This window comes from Sarcophilus harrisii, chromosome 2 (assembly GCF_902635505.1).
Source record: "Sarcophilus harrisii chromosome 2, mSarHar1.11, whole genome shotgun sequence".
Classification (NCBI taxonomy): domain Eukaryota; kingdom Metazoa; phylum Chordata; class Mammalia; order Dasyuromorphia; family Dasyuridae; genus Sarcophilus; species Sarcophilus harrisii.
In genome coordinates this window covers 488,063,809-488,091,144 of record NC_045427.1, presented here as the reverse complement: position 1 = coordinate 488,091,144, position 27,336 = coordinate 488,063,809, and the positions used below count along the sequence as shown (strand labels likewise).

The 27,336-nt window shown below is 39.9% G+C and overlaps 1 protein-coding gene across 3 annotated transcripts in view; it reads right to left on the bottom strand.

Annotated features, from left to right (window-relative positions):
- Window positions 1-25,548, bottom strand: part of OLFM1 (olfactomedin 1) — a 56,735-nt gene extending 31,187 nt beyond the window's left edge. Inside the window, exons 1-2 of one of the 3 annotated variants that reach the window (XM_003757460.4) lie at window positions 25,097-25,548; window positions 6,379-6,528 (exon numbers count right to left, since the gene is read on the bottom strand). In XM_003757460.4, the coding sequence (XP_003757508.1) occupies window positions 6,379-6,528; window positions 25,097-25,192 (246 nt within the window). In that variant the 5' untranslated portion in view covers window positions 25,193-25,548. Of the gene's footprint in view, window positions 1-6,378; window positions 6,529-6,819; window positions 6,843-9,028; window positions 10,065-25,096 lie in introns of those variants that run through there. The other 2 variants (XM_003757459.4, XM_031954928.1) reach the window with 2 other exon arrangements.
- Window positions 25,549-27,336: the final 1,788 nt, after the last annotated feature.

Sequence of the window (27,336 nt, the reverse complement as noted above, 5' to 3'; positions counted from 1 at the left end):
ACCCTTTACAAATGCCAATTGTTACTTCTTTATCAAACCCAATTACACTGTGAACTCCATGAAGGCAGGGACATAGGAATGGTTTTTCATATTGTTTTCTCCCACATTACTGAGCACCATGCCGGTGGCTTAGTAGAAGAATCATAAATGTGTAACAACAAGCCTATTGTGCCCTTCTAAAAGCTTACAAATAATCCTTCCTGTTTATATAATGCTATAAAAATTTCAAAGCTCTTTCATCCTCCATTGTGTCACCCGATTCCCACAATGCCCCCCAAAACTGGGTGAGGTAATCATCATTGAATCTGTTTTATAGCTGGGAAAACAGAAACTCAGAGTTAAAGGACTTACCTCTCATTAATGGGCAGAAAACCCAAGGCCTCCTGACTTTGGTCCAGTACTTTGCCACTATAATAATCTATCTCGATAATATTGTTAATTAGGGAGTGGTAGCATGTTACATCATTCGGAGGTCAAATAGGGTTTTTGCATTAAGACTTTCCTTTCCCCCCCATCTTTTTTATTTATTATTAAATTTTGTTTACATGCTAGTTGGAGGGGAAGAAAGCTGAGTCACAGAGATTATCAGGGTCTTGGATTAAACATATGCTTAGATAATCTGCACTGAGGAAATGTATGGTTGACTGTTGGTGTTTTATATTTCCAGAAGCCAATTAAAGATAGGGAGGACAAGGGCAGAAGGGGTATATACTTCCCCTCCCCCAAATGAGAGCACCAAGCTCAGCTGAGAAAGAGCATCCACCTATTCCCTCTATTCATTTGTAGCTTTTTCTCCAGAAAGAAGAAAATGCAGAGATGAGTAAAATACCAGGTAGAAAGAGAGGAGACCAAATAAAGCATTTTGCTTCTTTTTGCTAACTGTAAATACTCACAAGAAAAAATAAAGACTCCTTTTGAAAAAGTAAAAATCTCAAAGAGCAAAAATCAAAAGAAACAGGTTATGTCCCTTAAAAATAAATAGTATACTAGAGGAAAAGTTGGAACTGGTTTTCTTTTTTGGAAGAGGAAATGGAATACTGGTTAGAGTGCTAGATTAGGAAGACCTGTGTTCTTCCTCAGACATTTATATCTGTATGACCCTTAGCAAGCACTCAATTTCCTCTTTTGTAGAATAAGAAGGATGAACTAAATAGCCTCTAGCATCTTTTCCAGCTCCACATTTATGTTCCAGTGATCTGGGGAGGTTTAGGAGGCAAGAGTATTACAAGTTGCAAGCTTCTGATCAGTCTCATTAAAACCTAGCCTCCAACATCTTCCCAAGATCCAAAGCTCATCCCCATGCCTCAAGCTCATGGGAATTTACAATCTTCAGATGTTTCTAACTATCTTACTGAAAAATGAACACTGAATTTGGAATCTGATGACCTAAGTTCAGATATCAGCTCTGTTAGTTGATATTTGGGTAACACTGGACAATCAATCAGCACACATATTTATTAAGCTCGTCCTATGTGCTAAACACTACAGATAAGAAGAAAAAGTGACTAGCCTAAAGGAGTTTACATTCTAAGAAAAGAGATGATATATACAGAAATACATATAACAAAGTATATTCAGAGAGAGAGAAAGCTCTAAAGTGACTTTCGAAGAGAAGGCACCAGCAGCTGGAGGAAGAAGGAATGGGCAGCTGTGTTCTCCATTGTAAAAGGTTGGGTAAGATGATCTCTAGGGTTCCAGCTTTCAATCATATGAAATCTCGTTCCTCTAGAAACATGGAAAGAGGAAGCAAAGTTCTCCCTTAATCATTACTCATTTCTCTCTAGAATTAAACTCTCCCGGGAATTAATAGTTCCCCTACCAGTTACTACAGTACTGACATACAGATCTCATTTGCCCTCACAAAAACTCTATGGTGCTATCTCATTGTATATTTATATATATAATGAAAATGATTGAGGAAAGGAGATTTACCTTCAACTGTAAGGTCCTTCTCTCTTAAATGCCCCCCTTTCTTTGGTGACACAATCACCATTTTAATTTAAGTACTTATCACCTGTTTCCTAGACTACTGCAATAGCCTCCTAATTGGTCTCTTTGCTTCCAGTTATTCCAGACTCGAATCTACTCTCCACACTGCTCTCAAAGTGATTTTTCTTAAAAGGGCAGATCTGACTATACTATTCCCCTGCTCAGACTCCAGTGATTTCCTATTGCCTGTTGAATAAAACAGAAAATTTTCTGGTTTTTAAAGCCTTTAACAACTTGATACCTAATCCCCCCTCCCCCACCCATTGTTATACATGAATCTTCTTCTTCCATTATATATAGTTCAACCAAATTAACTTTCTTCCCATTCCTCACTGGATACACCATCTCTCACCTCCATGCCCTTCTACTGAATATCCCCTTTGCCTGGAAAGAAATGGTAAAGTCACTTACCTTCTTCAAGATTCATGTCAAGCCCCACATTCTATATGAATGAAGTCTTTCATGACATCCCAAGCTGCTAGTGCCCTCCTTCCCCAAAATATCTTGTATTTTTTAAATAGCATAGTACATTTAAAATGTTTATAGTGTACTATATTTTAAATAATATTAGACACAACTGCTGTTTATTTTAAATGTACTTGAAGATATACATAGTGAATCTTTCCTGCCTCTCCATACGATTTAAGCTCTTGAGGGCAGGAACTATTTTATTTTTCTTTCTTTGTTACCCACCTACTTAGTATCACCTGTCACATTGTAGGTGTTTTTAAAAACTTCTTGATTCATTGCTTGATGACCAAGTTAGATTCTAAACCTAACATGATTCCTCTTCACTCTAATGCCTCATATAGAGGAGGTACTCAAGAAATGTGCTCATCAGTTTGCTATCAATGATTTTAATAAAAAATATTATTTCTTCAGAATAAAAATGCCTATAAAAGTGAAAGGAATGAGAGAAAGGACTTAACTTTCAGTCGATTTACAAAAACTGCTTTGCAGACACCAAACTAACAGATGCTAGGCAGTAATCCAGGTCCAAATGCCTTTTAAGCACCTTAAAGTCTGAGGAAACTATGATGGATCTGGCTAAGATGTTGCCTTGTGAATTGTTTTGCACAAACAGAAGAGGTTTTTGAAAGGTTCAATTTCTTCTGCAAATAAAAATCTCATGTCACTTCTGTCTACTCTCCAAAACACCTCAGTATAGGAGTTTCTTTTCCTCATATCATTTCTCCTCATCCCACTCCATGACCATATCTTGTTTTCACCAGGTTCTCTTAATAGACCATGTTAGTCTCTGCATACCAAGCTGTTAGTACAGACATTGATAGGTAAAGTCTGTGCTGATTTTACCTGTGTGTGTGTGTGTGTGTGTGTGTGTGTGTGTGTGTATATATATATATATATATATATATATATATATACACATACATACATGCTGATCCCCCTGTCCTCTCCCAGGCAATTTAAGCTCCTTGAGGCTAGAAACCATTTCATTGTTGTCTTTTTCTCTCTAAAACAATGCTTTACACATGGGAGGCACTTAATAAAGATTTGTTAGGTTGAATTGAATTGGACTTGTTTTCAACATAGCAAGATGAATAAATTGTATTAAGTCATCCACACTCTTTCTCCTAGCATCCTTTGTGACAAAAGATATAAGGTAGTTAGTGGTTAGCATGCAGAAATTGACTTTGCAACAGTCAAAATTAATTAGGGATGAAGTCATGACCTTGGTCTTCTTAATGACATTTTTTGCCAATGAGAAAACCAAATAGATTTTGATTCCCTCCTTCATTTAAAAGTTGGCAGGTACCAAGTATTTGAATTATCTCATTCCACATTCTCTAAACCAAAACTCTATTAACTGGCAATTACACATGAAATACAGCATGCCATATTCAAAATGATGTCCCAAGGTCCAGACATCCCTTCTGAATAGCTGAAAAAAAAAACTTCACTGATAATCAGTCCCATTTAATGCAAAATACATTTTATTTTATTCTAAAATTTTAAAAAGAGCTTGTTTTTATCAACGAGTAATAAATAATAATATTAATCTAACAGTTATATAATACTTATTATGTTCCAGACATTTTGCTAAACACTTTACAATTATTATTCCATCTTATCCTAGGAGGTAGATGCTATTATTATCTCCATTTTACAGATGAGGAAACTAAGACAAATAGGAGTTAAGTTGCTTGTAAGTTTAATACAGTTAATAAGTATTGAATCAAGGTTTGAACTCAGACCTTCCTAACTCCAAGTCCAGCACTTTGTCCACTGTCCCACCAAGTATAACATCTATCAACCCAAACAGTTACTCTCTAATCACTCGGGAGAAAAGTTTACTCTTCCCATTTGAAAGGGAGGCAGCTACTATAATTAATAGAATCCTTGTCTATTAGAACTAGAAGGGATTTCAGAGATCACCTAATTCTCCTTCCCTCCATTTTGCAGATAAAGAAACTAAGGACCAAAAAGGTCATGAGAGAGTCATTAGCTGAACCTTTCTCAATATTTCACATTTATCAAGTAATGCTAACTCAGAACTCCCAGCTCCTTGGGAGAAGATGAGTCTTCTTTATTTTAATTTTTATATCTCAACTATCTAGTGTCTTGCATATAATAAATGCTTGAAGGAATTTAACTGAATGAACTAGGATGGAATAAAATTCACACTTCGGTCCTACTGATTCTTATTTGCCTAATTTCATTATTCATCCACTGGGAGGATTTGCCTAAAATAAGTAAGTTAAGACTAGATGATCTCTAAGATTTCTCTAGATCAAAAAATTATGTGATTCTATCAAAAGTAAATGAACATCTATGTTACAGTTGGAAGGACATTAGATTTGGAGTCAGAAGGACTAGTTGTGAATCTCTTCTGGCCTTATGTTACCATGGTCAAGTGTGTTAACTGTTCTGGGCTTTAGGTCCCTTTTCTGTAAATTGTAAGGAAGCCAGCTCGACATTCTATGCTCCTATGCATAGGCTCCTCAGGAATTACAGATGAAATTTACCCCATAGACTTTTCTACTCTTTTTCTTTACTCTCAATCTTAGTTGTTTCTCCCATGCTACCATATTTCTTTCTCAAAATTCCTATTCTTTCCAAGCAGATCTCAGCTATATTAAAATTACCAACATTTAGTTATAAGCAGCTATTATTCCTTAATCTTGCCCAGTGCATTTACCCATTTCAAAGCCAATGTTCATTAATCTAAAGTAATTTATATTACATATACAAGTCAGAATAGTATATTTGGGGGCAAGAAAGGGAACTTTCTGATACCTGTTAAAACTTATCACATAAGAAACTTCTCCTTTTTTTTTCTGCTAGCTGTAACCTCCTTCAGACTTGGAAAAAATCTCTAAACCATTTTAGATGTTTCATATGTAAAGGATGAGGTCTAATGGAAATCTCCAAGTAAAAGGCCTGAGCCATCTTTGAAATGTATTGGCTTATACAGGTCGAATGCTTCTCTTGTGTCTTGATATCACATTGAGAGGATGAAGAGAAACATTCAGCTCAAGCAGGAAGCATACGATCCTGGCAGTTGTTATATCAAATATCCCTTTTTCTTTGGGACAATAGGGTGGTGGTGGTGGTGGTTGTGATGGTGGTAAGACCAAATCATCTCACAGTTAAAAGATTGAGGATCTTTAAATGGTCACTTCAGGGTCACTGTGTAAAGTCATGCTGCTGTTCCTTAGAATACTGGTGATAAGAGTCCAATTTCAGTCCTCCAGAGTGATATATTAATAACCACAGACTAAGTGATTCCTAAGCCCCAGAGTTTTTCTGGAATCACTTAATACACCACTTTACCAGGAAGACATAATCAGTGGTAAACATCCAGCCTAGTCCATCACCCAGCCCGAGCCTTTCGACAGCAAGGAAAATTACATACCCTAAAGATCCCAATTAGGTTAAATCAGAATGTCAGCACATTCAGAGAAAACAGGATTTCTTCAGTGAAATGATTTTCCTGTGCCTACATTTGATCTCACAGTTTGTATTTTAATGAGAATCTTTTGATCTCCTTTATACTGTATATTATGAAAAACTAATCAAATGGATGTCAGTGTGAAAGGGAAAAACCACAAATTCCTACTTCCTCACCCTGCTGGGCTGGGATATTTTACTCCATCATCTTAACAGTGATCAAATTTGAAGAAAATAAGCCCATTATCTCTCTTAAGGTTACCCACTTAAAACTGACCAACACAAGTCTGATGAAAATTCATCTTATCAGGTAACATCATGTCATTTGTTCATTCATTCATTCATTAGATCAATCAACAGAAAGCTATGAGAATGAGAATGAGTATTATGCCCCAGGGGCTTTGGATCCAGTTTTCTGTACTCCAATAAAGATGCACACAGTCATGCTTAGCTCTCATGCTCCCTCCCCCAGCTTACCTTTTCTAATAGCTGCCTCAGCTGTTTTGTCCTGGCATCACGGGAGCACATAGTCTGCTGGGGGGCCACCACCGTACATATACAACGTCCCTCACTGTCCTGGGCTGAGCTGTACACTTGCCAGCTTTCCTCTGGGTTGGTAGGCAACACCTGAGCACCAGCAGGTCAGGACATGGAACATGGGTAGAAAGGAAGAAAAAAGAAGAGAAAAATCTAGTGAATTACCACAATAATGTATCCCTTCAATCTAAAGGAAAATAAATAGAACCCTCCCCTTTCTTTACTATTACCCCAGATGCTATTCCAATAGAATGGAAACAAAGAGATAAGAATGCAAAATTTTAAATCTATACTGAATCCTAGCAAACACAGTAAAGCAAAATTTCATTTTTTTTCAAAATGCAAGTTTAGCTGAGTTTTAGAAAATGCAGAATTTTCTACCTGATCTGTTATGATAAGAGGGTAAGAATGTGTATGTGTGTGTGTGTGTGTGTGTCTTATTTGTGGTAGGAGGGAATCATAGCACAGAGATGGGGAGCAAAGAAAATGTAATGTGTGATTGAAGTCACAGCATTCAGAAATCAAAACTTGTGTCCCCTCCCATTGCAAAAGCTAGCAGGGGATACCTGGCTATTAGGGACACTGGCACCATTTTTTCTTGACACTTAAATGGATGGAGTGCAATTGCAGTAATAGCAGAGTACCCAGCATCCCATTAGTTGAGCTGTAATCAATGAGAACCTTAGTGCTCTTCCAAGGTCCTGAAGCAAGGTAATTACTGCTTTGGAGAAAACACTTAGCATTTGACTTTTTCCCCCCTTTCCTTTCTCCCTCTCTTTTCTTCCCCCTCTAACTTGCAAATTGTTTTGTGGGTTTTTAACAAGTTGGACAGAATTTTTCATAGTACTATCCCAAACCATGCCAGTGTGACTGCCAGCTAGCAACCTAGAAGCCCACAGGAAATAGAGACAACCTTTCAGACTCAGGCAGTTTTTCCTGTAAGGGAGGAAAGTCATTCTGTTTAAGCTAGAACCCCAAGCAGCTCTCAGATCACACTTTGCAGTTCTTAGGATAAGTGATTACAGCTTGCCCAGAATTTTACTCTACTATTATGGGAGCATGTATAAGGATGGATTTCCACATCTCAGGTCATCTGGGGATTAAATTGTAGTTTTCCTCCCAGAAATCTGTACCACCAATGCATGTACTTTTAGTCATTCTTAACTCAAGCAGCTATAAAACTAAGGGGATAAGATAGTCGTTAAAGGGAACAATGTGGTTCTTCTTGAAGCAAGTAAGATACTTAAACGTAGCATCTTTCTTAGGAGGAAAAGCACTAAGCTCCAAGCCAAGGCTATTAACTCTTCAACATAGAAACACTAAGCAATGAAGAAGGGTGCCCTTCAGCTTCTCCTTTCAAAGAATGGGGGGTCCTTTCCTTACAAAGAGGACTACCCAAGGCAGACCCATTTTCAAGTAGTTCAAGACTTAAAAAAAAATCTACCTCCAGTTTTACTTCCCCATTAGCCTTCTTATTTCTCCCCACAACTGCCCTGAAAGACCTCTAAAGATCCGTTCTAGATCTGACATTTTCTACATGCAAATATTTTCAGCTGAGGAAAATAAACCTTCATGTTATGATTTAATATTCATAAGAGCTTAGACGGTCAAAAGACCGGGAATTGGGTCTTTCATTCTGGCCATGATTCCTGGGAATTTGAGGGATTGTCCCTCAGAGAGGGACAGCTATACCCTGCTTTTAATAAACGAACTAAGGATTTCCATCTTTGCCATCTGCTCCCAGAAGCAGGGGTGGGCCAAGGGTTTGTGTGTGTGTGTGTGATGGGGGGAGATATTTGTTTCCCCGCTCCTTTCTCTCTAAGAAAGCTTTGAGGAGTCCTCCTGTCCCCCCAGTCCTTCTCACCCAGCCTCCTAGAAAGACCCCATCACAACGGCTTTCCAACTTCTGTTGAATATGTTGTTATGCAACAGGGAAAAAAAAGACCCCCCCCCCCAAGCTGGAGCTGAGAGAGAGAAAGAATCAATTAGACTCGAATGCAGAGCTGGGACAAAGAGCAGTCAGACCATGGGATGTCCATCCTCTGGCCTTTATTATCTCGCCCCCCCCCCCAAGCTCCTCAAACCCCCTTCCCTCCCCAGCCCCTGCCCTTCTTGTCCTTCCAGTTTCGGCGGCCCAGGCCCGACCTCTATGCAATGCAAAGCTGCAGCTCGACGCACAAAAGAAACCTATTTTAATGAGAACTCAAAGTCGAAGGGATTTCACCCTATACTCCCCAACTCCAACTGAGGACCCTAGGCTAAGGCTTTGCGGAACGAAAAAGGCGCCAACCCATTAGAAGCATCAGAAGCACAGAGAGTCCAAAGAAAAATGAAATAACGGAGTCCCTCGGAAAGTGAAGGAGCAGTGCCCCTCGGAACGTCACCACACCCCCAGATGCTTGAATTACCCCCAAAATCTTTCCTCACCGTTGCTCCGCTTCTACCCCTGCCCCCAGCTCTCCTCTGTAATCTCACACCCTTCCCACCGCCTAGGAATACAGTCTCAGGGAAGGGAAAACTCATGCAACGTGACAGCTCGCTCCTTTAGCCAGGAGGCCCCCGGAGGGTCGGGGCGAAGGGGAACACTTACACCGGTGCTCCTATCCAGCGTCCCCCCACTGGCCGCGGTCAACTTGGTGGTGTTGAGCCCCACCAGCGAAGGCAGTGTCTGAGACATCCAGTTGGTGATCATGGCCATGGTGCTCAGCACAACCCCAATCTTGAGCAGCGGCACCGACATCGCGGCTCGAGTCGCCTCCTCCAACCAGCCTTCATTCTGAAGAAGTGGCTTGGAGCAGCGCGCTGCGCTCCGGCGCCTCCTCTACCTGCCTCCGCTCCAGCGACGCCCCTCGCCCCTCGGACATCGTGCCCAGCTCAGAGGATGCGCTGCCTTGGCTCCCCGCTCCTGCCCTTCGGGCTCACTCTCCCACCTTCCCTCCCGCTTTGGCCCCGCTTTGGCCCAGAGCTTCTCCGATCGGGCACCGCGCCGCGCCGCAGGGAGCAGAGAAGTGGAGTGAGGTCTCCTCGTTTTGACCAGCGCGGGGGGTGGGGGTGGGGGTGGGGAGGGGAGGTGGGAGAGGCGCTCTGGCTGCGGAGACCGACCGGGAAGAGGCAGTGACTAACTGGGGCCGGTGAACGGGGAGGGAGGGAGGGAGGAGGAGAAGGGAGGGTGGGTGCGGCTGTGGAGCCGACCGAAGAAGCCCTAGCCTGCCTGGAGTGAGGACTGGGGAAAGGACGGGGGTTGGAGGGATTCAAAGAAGGGAGGGGGCTTGGAAATATTTCTTCCCCCCCTTTTTCAAGATCCCGCTCTCAGCCACCCAAACGTCTCCCAGGTGCTGGGAACTGGCATGCCTGAAACTGACTGAGGGGCGGGCTGAATAGGGGAGGAGAAGAAGGGAAAGAGAGGCGGGGACCTGGGGATTGGTGTAGAAAAACGCAATCTGATGTCAAAATGGGTGGATTTTTCCTCTCCTTTCTCCCTCTCGCTCTTGCTCCCCCCTTCCCTCTGGTGGTTGAGATGGAGACCTACAAGCTTGGAATTACAACCTAGGTTTTATCTGGGCCAGTGTCACTACCCGGTCTTGCTTCAAAAATTATTTCTTCACTCTCTCTCTTTTTTCCTCCCTCTTGTCTTTCCTTCCCCTCTGTTCTTCCCTCCCTCTCTATTTTCTTTCTTTTCTTTGTCATTCTTGGCTCCTGTTCCCGTCTCTTGTTTTTACTGTGGGCGGCAGACTGCGGTTACCCCCAGCTGATACCGCCCAATCACCAGCTGCTCCTCAAACACGAGAATCTCTCCCCCCCACCCCCCAACAGGTATTCGAACTTCTTTTTGATACATTTTTTCCAAGGGCAGAAAGAGCTCAGGACAGGATCAGTTCCATTTGTGGCTGTTTGAAAGGGGTGGTTAGAGATACAGCGAGCAAGAAATGTTCTGAGAGCTATTGGATCTGTCCTGATGCCTTGGCTAGGGTTAGCCTCTGGCCCCCCTCTCGTTCTCCACACGTCCTGCACGGGACAGGGTGCGGGGAAGCTTGCTGCAGAAGTTCTTCGTCAGCCAATGCCAAGAAGCTGCTTTAAAATCTGTGCCCTAGCACCACACCCTGCTAAATCCAAGAGTTTGATTTGGATTAACACCTCCTTCTTTCCTATCCCAGCTCACGAACGCCACCACACACTCAAATTGAGTCCAGCTAAATGGAATAAAAAAAGCATCGTCTGTGACAGCCAGACCCACAAGACCTGGATTTCAGCCTGTCTCCGACATCAATTTGTCGTTTGAATTTAGGAAAATCACTTTTGCCCTCTGGCCTCAGTTTCTACATCTGGAAAATGAGGGCATTGGAATTTATGGTTTCTAAGATCCCTTCCTATTCTGGGATTCAATGCCAGCCCTCTCAGTTCCTTTCACCCTGTAGTCTGGCTATTTGGATTGTAAGGGAACTCCAGGTAAGAAAAGGAATATGTGTTATTCTAAAAGGGAAAGAAACTTGGGGATCCAGAAGTCCCCAATCATCCCAATAAAATCTGCTTATTCATTCAAGTATGTGCATGGTATTGAGTATGTTTTTCATAAGAGTCACCTTGAAAGGTGTATTGTAAAGGGTTTAGGGGCCACCTGAGCAGTAAAAACTGTTCTTTTCTTTCCCTGATCTCTGAAATAGATAGATAGATAAATGACTAGATAGATAGATAGATAGATGATATAGATGTGTGTGCATGTATTCCTTTCTCTTCTCTGGCAATCTGCAGTGTCTTGAGCTTTCTATGGACCAGACATTTACCCTCAGAACCAGCTGCACTGATACCTTCAGAAATCCCCATGTTAATAGCATTGTAAAATTTGCAAATGACCTCTAATCTGAGCTGAAAACTGATCTCTCTAAGCTCTTAGATCAAGGTTTTCCAGTCATGTTGGTAGTGAAGAGACCCTGATAACACTCTCTGGTTTACTTTCCTTTATACTCGGGTTACCATTAAAATACTCCAAGCCTCAAAAGGAGATTAAAGATTAATTTTGTGGCTGAATGTAGCTAATGCTCTCTACATATAGAAATCCCATGGTCTGGCTCTGGAGAAATCAGTGGACCCTTAGGAACATGTAGCTCCATCTGCTCTTAAGAATTCAAGGCAAAGGAATAATCCTCTTTGGTGTCTCTATTACCCTTTCCAAACGTACGGCCAAATAAGCCTAGCACAATTGGATGACAGAACTCTGACACAAATGGGATTTTAATGAAATTTTTAAAATTACATTGGCACAATTCTCAGTATCTGCTTGCGGGTAGGGGGCTGGAGACTATCCACTCAGATAAACAAAACTAAGCAATTTCTTGTTTAATTATGAATGTGATCCTGGCAAGCACAGTATGTTCGGGGTTGAGAGTTGAACTCCACTTGTTGGGGAATGGTGCCATCTTCTAGTATAAGTTGGTATTGCAGTCTTTATTGTTACCAAACATTTCATCAGCTAAAGAAATACTTTATGGGATTTTAAGGGCAGGTAGTTCACTGAATCTCAGAGATACTCTTTCATCTTCTTTCATTCAAACAAAAATAAAAAGGGAATATAAGTCTGGATAATCACTTTTAACCTGTAGCTTCAGAAACCTCTGGTAACCACCCTGATTATTTTCAAATTTCCCCTGCAGAGTTTGGACATTTTTACACACTCTTGATGCAGAACAATGATGCTTTAATTCTTTGTATCAGTTTTAGGTATTCCTCAGTTAGTATCAATCCAATAATGCAAAATAAACATTAATTGAGCACCTAGTTTTCACTCATAAACCTGAGGCATATGTATGTAAGTATAAGAAATAATATTTCTAATTTAGTTATATAAAATTTATCATAGCATAATAGGTTTAAAGCTGGAAAAGACTCTTAAGAAATTTTTGATAAAAGTGTTTATGATTTTGTTATACAGGTCATGTCCCATAAGGATTTGCAAATGGTATTCTTGAGTGAAGAGGAGTCAACTTATTTAGCTATGCTTTTCAGTGTGGTACACAAATTTTGAGAAGCATTCAACATAATATCATCTAACCAAGTAAAGCAAGAAAGAGATGCTTCAAACAGGATTCCTATGTGGGATAGAAGGAGGTGATTGCCAAGCTAGCTGTTCTTTTCTTAGCAGAGGGCAAGCTATGCCAAGGTGTTTTCCTGAGATGGTTGAGATCTGCTTATCAACATCCTTGCTTTTCACTGAGTTTTTCAGTACTGTTGTAATTCTGATTTAAAAAGTGTTCCTTCTCATATATATATATATATATATATATATATGTATGTATTATGTATATATATACATATATATATATATATTTCTACTTCTCTCCCTTTCTTTTTTCCCTTTTCTCCTCTCCGTATATGCAAACATATACATATATACATGCATGTGTGTATATATATACATAGAATGAAATTTCAACCAGAAAACCACCAGTAGCTCAGTTTAGAACACAAATTGAATGTCAAAAAGCACCACCTTGGGACATTTGGTTTAAAAAGGAAGTCAGCCTAGAGAAGGTTCATTACCTCCAGGCCTAGGCTAATAGTTTCATTATTATAATGAAAAAGAATCAAATAGATAATCATTCATAACACCTCAAGGTAAGGTAGACTAATGCCCTTTAATGCAATTACAAGTGTCAGCAGAGAAGCCAGAAGCAAATTCAATCCGTTTTGGAAGGATACAAAGTACCTTTAAAAGCAAAAGAGGGCTCTAAGCAAAATGAAAGGAGCCAGATTATGGCCAGATAGGGTGTCAGCCACCATCCAGAACACCTAAAAGGAAATTTAAATAGAAATCTCAAGTTTTCCTGCATTCAACAAGGTCCATCTGTTTTTTTAGCTCTAAGATACTCTTACTACCACAAAAACACTGTAAGCCTAACTAACAACCAAAGTCTGAAAGCCAATTCTATCATTAACAAAAAAGAAAGAAAGAAACAAAAGAAACAAAAACAAAAGGAAAGAAGGAAAAGCTCAAACAAACAAAAGAACCCCCAATGAATAGCCTTGGGATAGGGTGAGGAGCCAGAGTCTGAAAAGTGTCAGGAAAAGAGAGATGGTGAGGGTGAAATGGGAAGAGCAAGGCTTTTCCTGGGAAAAGATTACTTTACTTAGCAAGGAACCATTTGTTCCATAGTCCTTTGATTTATTAACAGTTATAATTATTGTCCAAGTAGCTCCAACATTGCAGAGCAGCCAAGGAATATTGAGAGTTCCCTCTCCTCTGGGTATGTAATTATTTTTTTGTTAATACAAAGTAATGGGATGGGGTGGGTTTTGTAAATGTTTTGGCTTTGGGAACTCAGAATTTAAGATTTTTTGCCATCAGATCTCTTCCGAATTCCTCCCCTTTTTAGACTTTAGTAATTTCATGTGCAAACGGAGGCAATTCTTTCTAGCTCCAAGAACATTCCGTGAGATCTATTTACAAGTCATTATAAATCTTTTTTCTCCCCAAAAGCTCAGTAGTTCTTTAGAAAAAAAAAAAAAAAACAAGTATACTATGACAATAGAGTTAGCGAACATGGCATTAACTCAATTAAGATAAGATTGAGACATGTTAATTTACCATGAAATATTCTTACTCTTCTGTCTACCAAAAGGACAAAAAGGAAACTGTTGGCAACTTTGCACCCAGCTCTCCAAAAGAGGTCAGGTAGAAAAGGAGTTCATGGCTTTATAGAGGGTCAACCTTAGAGTCAGAAAGACTAGGACTCAAATCCTGTTTCTGACACATTACTATCATGTGACCATAGGCAAATTACTTAGTTTCCTGGTGAACCAGACAAATCTCAAAAACCTGTTACTGACTATTTGGGATAGGCATGGGCAGAGATATGAAAATGAACATCGAGATGTAAGAAAAACAAAGCTGCTATTTACCTAAGGATACACAATACACTGGAAATTCTGTATAAGAAAGATCAAGTCTCTTCAACTTTTTGAAATCTAAGGACCCTTTTTCGAACTTCTTTTCCCTATATTAACAGTAATTAAGAGTCAGTAGTGATAAAAATGGTGACAAATCACATTTTATAGAAATTTACAATTTTCTACAAGTTTTCACACATTCATTTAATCTTCATAACAACTCTATGGAAGAAATAGGGCAGGATTTCCCTTATTTTACAGATGAAGAAATCAAGCCTGGCAGAGCAACCAGTGATTTGATGGGGTCTTTCCTCTGTACCATATTGCCCCTCTGGGCATAGTTTTCATTTTGAGCCTCTAAAGTAAGAGGTGATTATTAACTTGTGATTTTAGAGTAAAAGATGATGTGATCATTAAGTTACAGAACAAAGACTGAAAATGCTAGGTTTTCTAACTCTAGGTTGAAATTTCATTCCATGTATGTATGTATGTATGTGTGTGTGTATATATATATATATATATATATATATATATATATATATACATACACATGTCTATTTGACAGCTCTGATTATTAAAGAATCTTCCTTATATTAACTTGATATCTATCTCTTTATAACTTTTGTCTGGAGCCATATGGACAAAATATCTTCCCTCATCCCTACCATGACGGTTTTTCAGTCCCTCATATTTTCTTTTCTAAGCTAAACATCTGCAATTCCTTCAATTCATCTTCCCATGGCATGATTTTGAACCCTAGTCTGTGTCCTTCCTATAATATGATACCTCTAACAAGAGAACATAATATTCCAGGTGGGATCTGAAGGGCACAGAATTTAGGAAGACCAACTGTACATCATTTGAACACTAATATTATCTTAAGCTGCATTAATAGCATAATCTTTTCCTTTTTTTAGGAATTAGCTCATGCTGATTTTTAGTGGATGCTACACAGATTGCCTTTTGTCTTTTGCTAATGAGGGAGGAGGGATAGGGGTGTGGGGAAACATTAGTATTAATGGAAAGAGGCATGTCGAAATCAACACTAAAGAGGTAGTGTGGGGGCATGGTTAATTAAATAATTGATTCATATTAGAACCAAATTACAAATTGTACAATATTGTAAATATACAGTAATATAGCAATACAAGTGTTCTTAGGAACTTTGGGGATCCTTGAGTGAGTACAAAGACAACAGCACACACATTTCCCAAAAAATGTTTTAAAGGACTTTGTGGCTTTAAGATTCTATTAGTTTCTATTTTAAAGACAAGCTTCCACAGCAGCCTTCTCTCCCCAGATGTTCTGCTGCTTTAAGAAGAACTGCAACAAACTGCGTTCCTGCCTTGACTCACACAGATAGCTAAGTCTGGACCACCTTTCCCTATTCATCTGTTGAAGTCCTACCCATTCTTTAGAGCAAGGGGGTCAAACTTAAAAAGAGGGGCCACTAAACTGTGCATAAAGATCCCTGTGGGGAGGAGAGTGACTTAGAAAATCACATATTAACACTATTTATGTTCTATTGTATTTTAATTTTTTTTGTTTAATATTTGCCATTTACATATTAATTTGGTTTAAATACCACTCAAAATCACTGTGGACCATGTGTTCTATACCTGTACTTTAGAGGGGGGTGTTTTGAGGTTCAAATGAGATAATGAATTTAAAGCACTTTACAAACCTTAAAGCTACTTAAGTGGAAGTTATCGTTGTTATTATTAGCCTGTGGTCACAAGGCCTCCATTCTGGTGAAAATTTAATTCCCAGAACCTTCTACTGAACTCTTGTTGAGCTTAAGCTTTGTTTACAGAAAAATACAGGGTTGTGCTGGCAAATTCCCTACAAGATATATTCATATACACTTTGTTCTGCATTGTTAGCATTTATTTAGTTTAGAAATCAACAAGATAATAAATCAAGCCCCGATTTGTAGCAATTTCTAATCTTCAAAGTGTAAATGTTCATCCTGAAAATTTAACAATCTACTTCCCTCAAACCTATTTAGAACTCCAATATACCCTGTTTGGAGGCAAATTCAAATATCACCTCCATGAAGCCTTTAATGATCTGCTCTGTTGAGGATTCAAGTGAACAAATATTTTTTAAGCATCTACTGTGGACAAAGCATTGTGCTGGGTGCTGGAGATACACAGGAAAAAAACAAAACAAAACCAAAAAGCAGCCTTTCCCTTTCATGAGCTTCCATCCTACTGCAGGATACAAAAGAGAAATTAGACAAACTAATATGTGATTATTTCAGGAGGGAGAGGAACTAACAATTGACCTGGAAGAAGGAAAGGCTCCTTGAACATCTACAGATTCTAAGAATTGGAGGGGAACACTTTATACCTCCCCATTTACTCACCATGCATTATTTTTATATTTTGTGTGTTTGTGTTTCATTCCCTCATGACGCTAAACTGGGAGTAAGGGAGGGTATTGGATCCTATTCAAACTTCAGATCTCTTACTACACCTATAACATTAAGAATGCTTTAGTAGGCATTCAATCATTATTTCTTGGTTGATTGGTTGATCAGCGCTTCACCAGGATGTAATTTCATCATTCCCCTCCATCCCAAGTATTCAGCCAGATTTGTCCACAACTCTCTGAGAGAGAAACCCAAATCTTATATTTCAGAGGGCAGGTGTAGTCAAATACTCAGAAGCCAGTTCCAGGAATACTAATCCTGGAAACAGAATACTTTAATCTAAACCATTTGCCCAGGAGAGTCCTCTGAGTCATGCTAGATCCTCTAAACATGCTAGAATATCACAGGCACCAGAATTGCTTCCAGAAGATATTTCTAGGTGTTCTATTTCTTTCTTTTGCTTCTCTATGACATATTCATATCACAATTTTTCCTTCTGTAAAGTGAAAGAGTTGGTTTAGATGATCTCCAAAGGCAGCCTCCAATTGATATTCCATACTCTAAAGTGTCTTCCTTATCTAAGGTTCCATGTTCCAACTCAGACAACTTTTCAAAAGTTCCCTTTTGACTCTTACATTCTATGTTCAAAAAATTCTTCTAACTCTGATGTTCTCTGTTCCAAAGACCCTTCTAGCTCGGAAAATCTATTTTCTAGTACAAAGTCTCTTCCAGAATAAATCTTCTATGATTATACTTGGTGGAAAAGGACTATGAATCCAATTCTTTCCTGTACACCATGCTTTTAGATCCAGTTCCAACAGAACAGGTACCAAAGGATATTCTCTAAGGTCAAGTTTTCCCCAGAACTTTTAACTAGAAAGCCCATTTAGCCTGGAAACAATAAGGAATTTTCTATTCTCCCTCATCTCTCCTTAAATCTCTAATCTCTCAGCCTACTTTCCAGTTTGTACAAAGATAAAAAAGACCATTGTGAATATACAGCTCAAATGTTCACTTCAGTATGTTACAAGTGAATATTTTTTGTTAGATAAGCATATTGGTGGAGTGCTATCTTTGAGACACTATTGATACAAAATCTCACTGTCACTACGAAGTATGCATCAGGAGCCTATGCATCATGACATTTTCATATGTTCATAGAATAAGCAAACAATAGATTCTGTAAGAAATTCTTGCTTAGGTTAGGTCTTGACAATCTTTACATTTGAATATCATTTTATAATTTACATAGCCCAGTATACCTAGCTATCTATATCTATCTAACTAAAATATATTTTCATCAAAGCCTCAAAACAAGTCTGTGACTGAACCTAAAACAAGGATTGTTTTCTATTTTGCACATGAGATCCAATTAAGGCTCAGGGAGGAACTTGTCTTCCCTAAGGTCAAAACGGAATAGAACTGAGTTCTCCTGGTTCCCAGTTCAGTCCTCTTTCTGATACCTCAAATGACTCTTCAAGACTAAATAAGTAAGTCTTTCAACTACAAAGCACTAAGAATGGCAATTAGAACAATTCCATTGCCAAATAATTTTCTTTAACAGTGGACTCATTATCTTCACTGTTATGTTTTGAATGTTATGCCAAATGCAGTAAATGAGATAATTGGAATTATGAGTATTTCAGAAAGTTTGCAGCCACAGAGACAGAAGCTCTATTTAATTATAGAAACCATTGCTTCTTACCCTGGGGTCATGGGAAACTGTGCTTTATCCAAAATCCCAAGCTCCTAAGAAGAGGCCAATCTACTGAAGGGCCTATAGATATAAACTTCATATTTAAGGTCAAGGAATTTGCTATTGAGATGAAGGGTTAGTATATATCTTTAAAGTCTCTTCCAGTTTTGAAGTGACATTATTTCTCCATTTGTGAGACTAAGATTTCAGAGTCACCCAGCTAATAAGTGGTAGAGTTAGGCAAGAAACCAGGTGTCCTGATTCCCACCTCAATTTTCTTTCTACCATAACAGGCTACTGGGTTATTATCAAGTTTCAAGGTCAATTACAAGGAAAGGATTTGGACATTCTGCAAGATATCCCAGGAAAACAGCTCTCAAAAGTATTTCTAAAAAGGTTAGATTTATTCAGTGTATATCAGCTGCCTCATTTTGGCTGGTTTCTAAGTGTGCTGAAGTTGTTTGCTTCCCTTTTTGCCATCTCTGACCTCTTCTGCTCATTTCACAGCATTTCAAACACAGGCTGTATACCTCAAAGGCAAAATAACAGATAGAAAAAGGAACATTTTCATTTTTTATCTTCTCTTCTCTCTTTTTAGATCCCCATTTCCCCCCACTACAATCCAAATCACATTCATGTTGGGAAATAAATCCACCAGTTGTTATGACCTCATGGTTAGTGGTTTCAAAGTTGTGAACATCATTCAGGGCTGAAAATTGGCTTCTCTGACTGTCAAGGCAGCTTACATTTGCCACGGATCTAATTCAGTTTAGCTAGTAATTAGTTTTGTATTACTTTACACGGTGATGTTAATACTGATTACAAGGCCTGATAACTTTAACAATAAATACAACCCAAGGCAGAAAATTACCTTTCTTTTTATTGGTGAAGGCTGAAGTTAGTGGAATGAGACACAAATTGCTTTATGAGATGAAGCAGCTGCCTCATGCTGCAGATTTACAATTTAATACCCCACTGTCATTGTAGCTTTGCACTAAGGGCTATCTACAGCTGCTTAGTACTGTCCAGCCACTAGTACTTCCTTAAACCTTTAGAATTAACAGCTTATTTAAGTTCAAAGACACCAAAATGAATATTAAAGGCTAAGCTATGGAGATCCTCCCACCTCAAATTGATCTCTGAGTTATCTGGTTCTAAATATTCACTATATCTCATTTCACCATGAGCTTCAGATATCACATTTACAGAGCACTCACTGCACACAGCAGCACTCTTAGATTGTGGTCTGCATGGTTCATAGGAAATTCTCTGGCTTAGTTGATTTTATTCAACTTAATTCAATTCAATAAATACTTCCTGAGACTGACTCTATTGGGTACAAGGAACCATGCTAAGAAGTTAAGATATAAAGATAAAAGTGGAAGATCCTAAATTCAAAGGGTTTACATTATACTTGGTGGACTGGGAAAGAGAGCTACAATATATATCCATAACAGGTGGAGTATGATGGAGGAAAAAGAGAAATCTAAAAACAAAAACTCTAGAAAATTTTGAGGAAGGAAAGAATATTTTTAATTGGGAGAATCATGGAAGACTTCATGGAGGAGGTGGCATCTGAATTGAACCTCAATTAAAGAAGATAGATTCCTAAGGGCAAAAATAAAAATAAAGTCTATTTCAAGTTTGGAAAGACAGCAGATATAAATGGGCATAAACATGGGATAGCATGTTGAGTTAGAAGAACAGCAGATTTGATTGGAAGGTAAAGAGGTGGTAATTTAACATAAGGTCAAAAATGTAAATTGGAATCAGATTATGAAGACTCTTATGCAAAAAGCTAAAGAGAATACTATATTCCAGTACAAATTTTGGGATTTAAAAAAAAATCACCTTCATTTCCAAATCTATCCTTTTCTTCTCCCTTTCTCTAAGTCATTTTTTTGGGGATAACAAAAAAGTTTTCAAAAGAGGCATAGAGTATAACAACAAAACTAATCCATCAATCAAGTCTGACAGCATGTGATAATCCCTCAGCTCAGCAAAGAAATAAAGGAAAGGCTTTTTCCTGTCTCAAACTAAGACAAACTTAGTCATCATAATTATACTTTTTGTTTGCATGTTTTTGCTTTGTTCAGGAGACTATTTTATGCGAAAGATAAACTGGCAAAGGGAGAAATGAACATTTCCTATGGTCCCCTATAAGAAGCACAAAAATGTATAATATTAGTGTCCCTGTTCTTCTGGATACTGTTGTCTAGTTCTACTTAATAGAGAAGGGGAAAAGGTAATAATGGCTCATATTTTTATAACACTCTCCTTACAATAGTTCTGTGAGGTAAGTAGTGGAATTACTATTTCCATTTTATGATTGAGAACGGCATGAATCTGCTAGAGGAAGTGACTTTCTCATGGCTTCTCAGGGAGCAGGTTTTTAAAGTATTATTTTATCCTTCGTTTTCTTATTCTGAATAGCAGAGCAATATTTGAACCCAGAATTTTTTTTACTCCAAAGTCAATATTTTTGCTGCTATAGGAATATGCAGGACATTGCACAAAGTGGGTAATTTGTAATACTTAGTAACTAATGGATTTCTTCAGAATAACTTCCACTGTCCAAAGAAGAGATAATAAAGCCAATAAGAGTGCTTGAATACTGCAAGCATTTATTAATTAAAGACAAAATTGGTATGTTAACAAAGGATTGTTTTTATATTGGCCAGGCAGTTTATGCCCTAAAGAAAAGAAGACTTGTGCCTGTGTGCAAGGGGTTCAAAGAGTTGTGGGAGTAATGGCCACTACTTCAAATATCTGAAGTACTATCCTGTGGAAAAGAGATTAAATTTGTATTGCTTGGCTCCAGGAGGCAGAAATAGAAGAAATGGGCAGGCAATTCATGTGGAGAAGAAGCCAGCAATCTTACCAGACTGCCAAACAATTGCTGTTCACAGGGCAAGTAAGCCACCTTGGCTGAAGCAGCAAGGAATCCCGAGGGAAAGATGGAAGGCAGAATAGACTAGGCAAATAAAAGTACCACCATTATCTTGATCACCACTTCCCCTCAGATCTTGATGGAGATAGCCTAGAATCCTGAGCCCAAGACTCTTAGAAATAGCAATGGTTTCAGCATTATTAGCCATCAAAGTGGAAAGAAATCCCTATGGAGATGCAGCCCCGAAACTTCTTCCACAGGTGCGGTAGCCACAACTAATGAAGAACCAGAAATGAAAGTTCTTATCATCAAAGTCCTTGGCATAGTCAAATGGGTCAACATCTGAAACTGATAATTTGATGAGGGGATATTAAATTAAAACAGAGGCACTGACATCTGCTTAGCTGCTGTGCCTTAAGGACCACAGAACTTTTGCATCTGATTTTCAGCTAAAACCTTCCACATGTCTAGCCTCCTCATTAGCATGAGAGTTCATTGAAGATAGGGACGCTATTACCTTTCCATTTGCCTCCTCGGTGCTTACCACAATACTTTGCTTTATTCATTAATTCATTCAAATGAGTAAAAGTTGCAGAAAGCTACATTTTGGTTCAATGTAAGAAAAAGCTTCTTAACAGTTATTTGTATTTTAAAATGGAACAGACTGAGTTGGGAAGAAGTGAATTCTTTATCATTGTATAATCTTCAAACAAAGGCTGGATGATCATTTTGAAGAGATATTGTGGAGGTCATTCCTGTTCAGGTGCAGATTGGACTAGATGGTCTCTGAAGTATCTTTCAATTTGGGGAGTTTATGATAATCAAATCTTGTACTTTGTTAAAATCTTAAATATGATGGCTTTTTTTTTTTTTTGCAAATAAACCACTATCTGTTAAGCACATTAAAATTTTTGGTCTGAATTTGAAATTCCATTAATGTAGGAACTTCTGTTATGGAAATTCTCTTCATTGATACAGATCAGCAACTCTTCTATACCTTACAGTTTTTGAAATATGCCTAGGGGTATTAATAAGACAAGTGTCCTGCAAAGGGCCATGATGCCAGTATGTGTCAAAGGAATCTTTAACACAGGTCTTTTTAACTGCAAGGTCAGTTCTACTACATAATGCTAAGCTATCTCTCAATTTTAGATCTACCTTGAAGAGGGAAAAGGAAAAAATGAGCACAACAGAATAGAAAACAAAAGGACAAACCTTCACTCATTCATTAGTAGTGCTTTGTCTTCACTTCCCAAATCCTAGCAAGTAGCTTTCTTTTTTTTCCTCCCTCCTCTCTCTCTCTCTCTCTCTCTCTCTCTCTCTCTCTCTCTCTCTCTCTCTCTCTCTCTCTCTCTATATATATATATATATATAACATGAGGTCCATAAGGGAAGCTCATACTGGGAGTGAGAAAAGAAAGGAAAGCTTCCCCTAGGAGAATATTCAAGGTAGGTCTTCTAAATGAGCTAGAACAGGTGAAAGATTCAGGAGTGGCAATCAAGGATATATAGCCCGCCTGAACCAACTTGGAGATAGGCATATCTGAGTCTATCTTTCTCTAGGGAGTAAGCTTCTGAGATAATTGGAGAATTTAAGGATAGAGAGTCAACTGCTCCATCAGTACTTTTTTCTGCATAGAGAGATTGTGGGACTGACAGAGTTAACATTCTGTAACTAAACTATAAAGACATGAGGACCATTTCCTTTAACAATATGTGTCATTGCCATGAAATTACATCCATCCAAAACCTATCTTTCTATAACTTTCACCTGATTCTCCCCCTCACCCCCATTTATGCCCCTTGGGCCATTCATAAATCTAATACTTCTTCCAAATATCAATCCCTAAAACACAATTTTTTATTTCTGTGGGTTAGGGTTTGGGGATACCAGGGAGCTTCTTGGTAAAATTTAGAAAGAAGGGAGGAAGGTAAAGCATTCAGTTGTATATGGCAACACTGTTCTGGGTGCCAGACTTGAAATTGCAGGGCAAAGGGAAACTACTCCACTCTTTGGATTTGGAACTGACCATGGTCCTGAACTCTTAGTAGCTTATCCAGCGGTTCATCTAGCTAACAACCTCAAATTTAGATTCCAATAGAAATCATTTTGGGGTCAGGGTGAGGAAAAGAAAAATGTGGTGGGGTGGGGTTGGAGAGGTCTTAATAAATTTAGTGAGACTCAAGAGGTGAGAAAGCACATTTGCTATCACAGAGGTACTGCCCTTAATTAAGGTTGAGTCTAAAGTTTTTCCTAGGAAAGAGAACATCTTTGAAAAGAATTTAGAAGTGTCATTGAGGAAGAGGATAATGATGATAAGAAAGTCATTATAACAGAGTATGGCCCCAGTGAGTCCAGCACATTCTATCCTGCTAGTTTCCCCTCAACTAGTTCCTCAGGTTAAGTCACAGCCAATCATCACCTGGGAGCAGAACAAGCTGAAACTAAAGGAGGAAGCAGCACAACTCTGCTCAGTGACTGCAGGGAGTGAAAATACTTAATTAATGCTCACTTTCATTTCCTTTCAGGACAGTTCTTTGTAAATCTGACCCTGCTTGTAACCTGGGTTTATGTATGAGTTAAAAAGGGTGAGAGAGGAAATGAAAAAGGAAGAAACAGAGAGAGAGACAGAGACAGAGAGACACAGAGAGAGACAGAGACAGAGAGAGAGAGTCAGTTGTCCATGGTGTAGAAATAAAATAACCCCTGGTGTTTGCACGTTTCATATTAACTCCTTAAACATATTTCACCTTGTACCCCAGACTCATAAATAGAGCTATTTGGCAGCCCAAGACATAAAATCTTCTACTCCCAGCATGGCACAGACGGAGGCATTAAAGGACGTTTAAATGTCACCCTAAATCAGTACAACTATGAAAGGTTCTTTGGTTCTTTTATTTACACACACGTGCTTGGTATATATTCACACACACACATACACCCACAAACACACACACTCCTCCCTTTCTCATCTATTACACGCACCTATTGGAGACATAAAAACAGATAAAGCACACAGTATATTTACTAGAGATATATACATTTAGATATCTTCAAGTAATTGTAATGGTTGACTTGGAATGACACACACTGATAATTACACAGCATATACACATACTTAATATTGCATGTGTGCCCATCCACACAAAGCCCTGAACATTGTACCAATAGCAGACCTTCTCTTCATTATCCGCAGCCCTTTCTAGTCTTGTGTTTTAATAAGCAGAGACAATTTCCCACAGCCTTTGTCCTCCCAGTCATTCATACACTACAAGGGAAATGGAATCCATAGCCAAAAGATAGGGGATAAGAGTGTGTTGGCGAAGGGATGGTAGCCGCGGTGTGTGTGCTTGTGCTGGGGATGAGGGTTAGTTCTCCGTGTCTCCGGAAATGCTAAGGCTAGGGCTGGCGAAAGCCCTGCCCTCTTCCTCGCTTTGCCTGCCTTATGCCTGGCATGAGAACTTTTAATTGGGGAGGTGGGTGCTATGAGCATCCCCTCCCTGCTCTCCCCAGCGGATAATGGAGAATCCCGTTAGCCACCTGGGCAGGGCATCAGCCCTGGGCAACCTGCCCTCAGTCTTCAAATGCCTGGGTCCCAGCCCCCGCCCGCTGTTCGCTCCTTGCTTGGGGCTCGAGGAGGAAGCGGCACGCTGGCTGACCTCTAAAGCGGGCTCGGGATCCAGGGAAGGGGGAAGGGAGGGGACATGGACTGGGGCGCAGGGGATCGGTAGCCCGCAGGCACCTGCTCCCCGACTTTCTCCGGCTTCCCGAGGGGCCGGGCGGCTCTATCAGGAAAATGGCGTTGGAGAGACCTACTTGAGTGAGTTCAGTGCCCATCAGGATGAGGAAGAAGAGACTCAGAAGCTTGCTTGCCGGTCGCATCTCTCGCTCCCAGCTCCAACCTCCGGGCATACGGATCCCCGGTCCTTTGGCGGCTGCGTGAAGTAGCTCTTCTCGGCGTTGCTGGCTTTTCTGTGATTTCCCTCTCTTCCTCCCTCAGTCCCCGTACTGTGCCTTTCAGTACCCGGAGAAGGCAGAACTGGGAATCTGCTTTGCAAAGCCTCCACTTTGCATATTTATTATACCCCCAGTTTCTCCCCTCGCCAGTCTCCTGAGCTAGGGCTGGCTGCTTTTCCCCCCCTGCTTCCCTCTCCTAATGGCTCCCCTGATCGCGAGGCATTTGCGAAGAGGGATGCACCGGAGCACGAAATGATGGGCTCTGTCTGCTATGCCAAAAGTTTGCTTGGAAAAGGGGGGAGGGGGCGGGCTGGCGCAGGGAGGGCACACACAAAGCGCGCGCGCACACGCGCGCGCGAACACACACACACACCCCCCACACCACACGCACGCACACACATACACATACACACCCGGGAGGTAGCCGCTGGAAGGGATGGAGGCTGAGACAGGATGTGACATCAGAAAGGAGGGGGAAATTTAACTCAACTCATCCAGGCAGCGAAGCAAGGCAAGACATTGAAGGAAGAGAAAAACCAGCATCCTCATTGTCTTCGCCGCGGGTCGGAGCAGGTATATTGCGGGCCAAACCTGGAAACTCCGAGGGCGACAAGGGACAACACTCGGCTGGGCAAATAGCGTCAGGCTCCCACTACCTGAAATCAGGAAGCTTGGGGACGAGGGAGAGGCCCCTGGAGGCAGGGGGACTTAGTGATGTGGGGGCCGCAGCTCTGCAGATGGCCTGACTTAGGGAGCAAGACTTCGGTTTCCCCAGGCGACTTACCATTGATACTCTTAGAAGTGACTGGGACAGAGTAGGTCACATCACAAAGGATGATGGAGACCTGAGAGAACATCTTGTCCAATCAGCTAATAATTCTAAGGGGATCCAACGAGATCACATATATAAAGTAATCTCTAATCTTAAAACCACCTAAAGGGTAGCTGTCTGACAGCTGGAGAAGAAAGCGGCGGCCCAAAGTCACACAAGAAATTACTTTTGTTATTGAGACTAGCACCCAGGTTTCCTGTTCCGCAGTTCAGTAAATGATCTTTTAACCACAAAATACTAGCAGGAGTTTCCTAAATGTCTGGTGAATGATAGTAAAAATGACTGGCATTTATATAGCACTTTAAGGTTTGCAAAGCACTTTGTGTGCATGTAAAATCTAATCTTTACATAGTACCTGCTATATGCCAGGTACTTTTTTATAAATATCATCTCATTTGATCCTCACAACAATCCACAAGGTAGATGCTATTATAATCACCAAGGGCAGCTACAAGTGGCCCATTGGAAGACTGTCTTCAGTTCAAATCTAGGCTCAGACACTTATTAGCTGTGTGACCCAGGACAAATCATTTAACCCAGTTTGCCTTAGTTTCCTCATCTATAAAATGAGGTAAAGAAGGAAATGGTAAGCCACATCAGAATCGTTACCAAGAAAATCCCAAATGGAGTCATAGTCAGACACAGCTGAACAATAACAACTGAAATGGTACAGAAAAGGAAATTGAGGTAAACAGTTAGTTAAATGACTTGCCTAAGGTCATATAGCAAGTAAGTATCTGAGACTGGATTTGAACTTGGTCTTCCTGACTCCAAGTCCAATACTCTATCCATTGTGTCACCTATCTTTCCCATATTTTCATTTGAGCTTCACAATAATTATAAGGCAAATGTTCTGAGTATTTTCATTCCCCTCTCCATCCCCATTAGAGATGTAAAACTGACACTGAAAGAATTTAAGTGTCTTTCCTGGGGTTACACAGCTAGTAATTGTCCAGGGCAGGCTTTAAACTTCAGTCTTCCTGAATCCAATGCTAGTGTTCTATCTAGTGATGCACAATGGATGATTGATAATGATAATTATTTGATGGATTGGTGAAGGATTAAATATCAGAATATAGAGCTCTAGGGATGACTCATTGAACTTGACTTTGTGGGTCCAGCTTTACCCCCATACCTACCCATCTCTGAGCACTTAATGGGATGCTTCCAACTCAAGAGTTGAATTCTTCTTCCAACAAAATCAGAGCTCAGAGACAACTCTGGAACCACTGGGGCAGTTGTTTTCTAAGGAGTAGCAGGTGAGCTC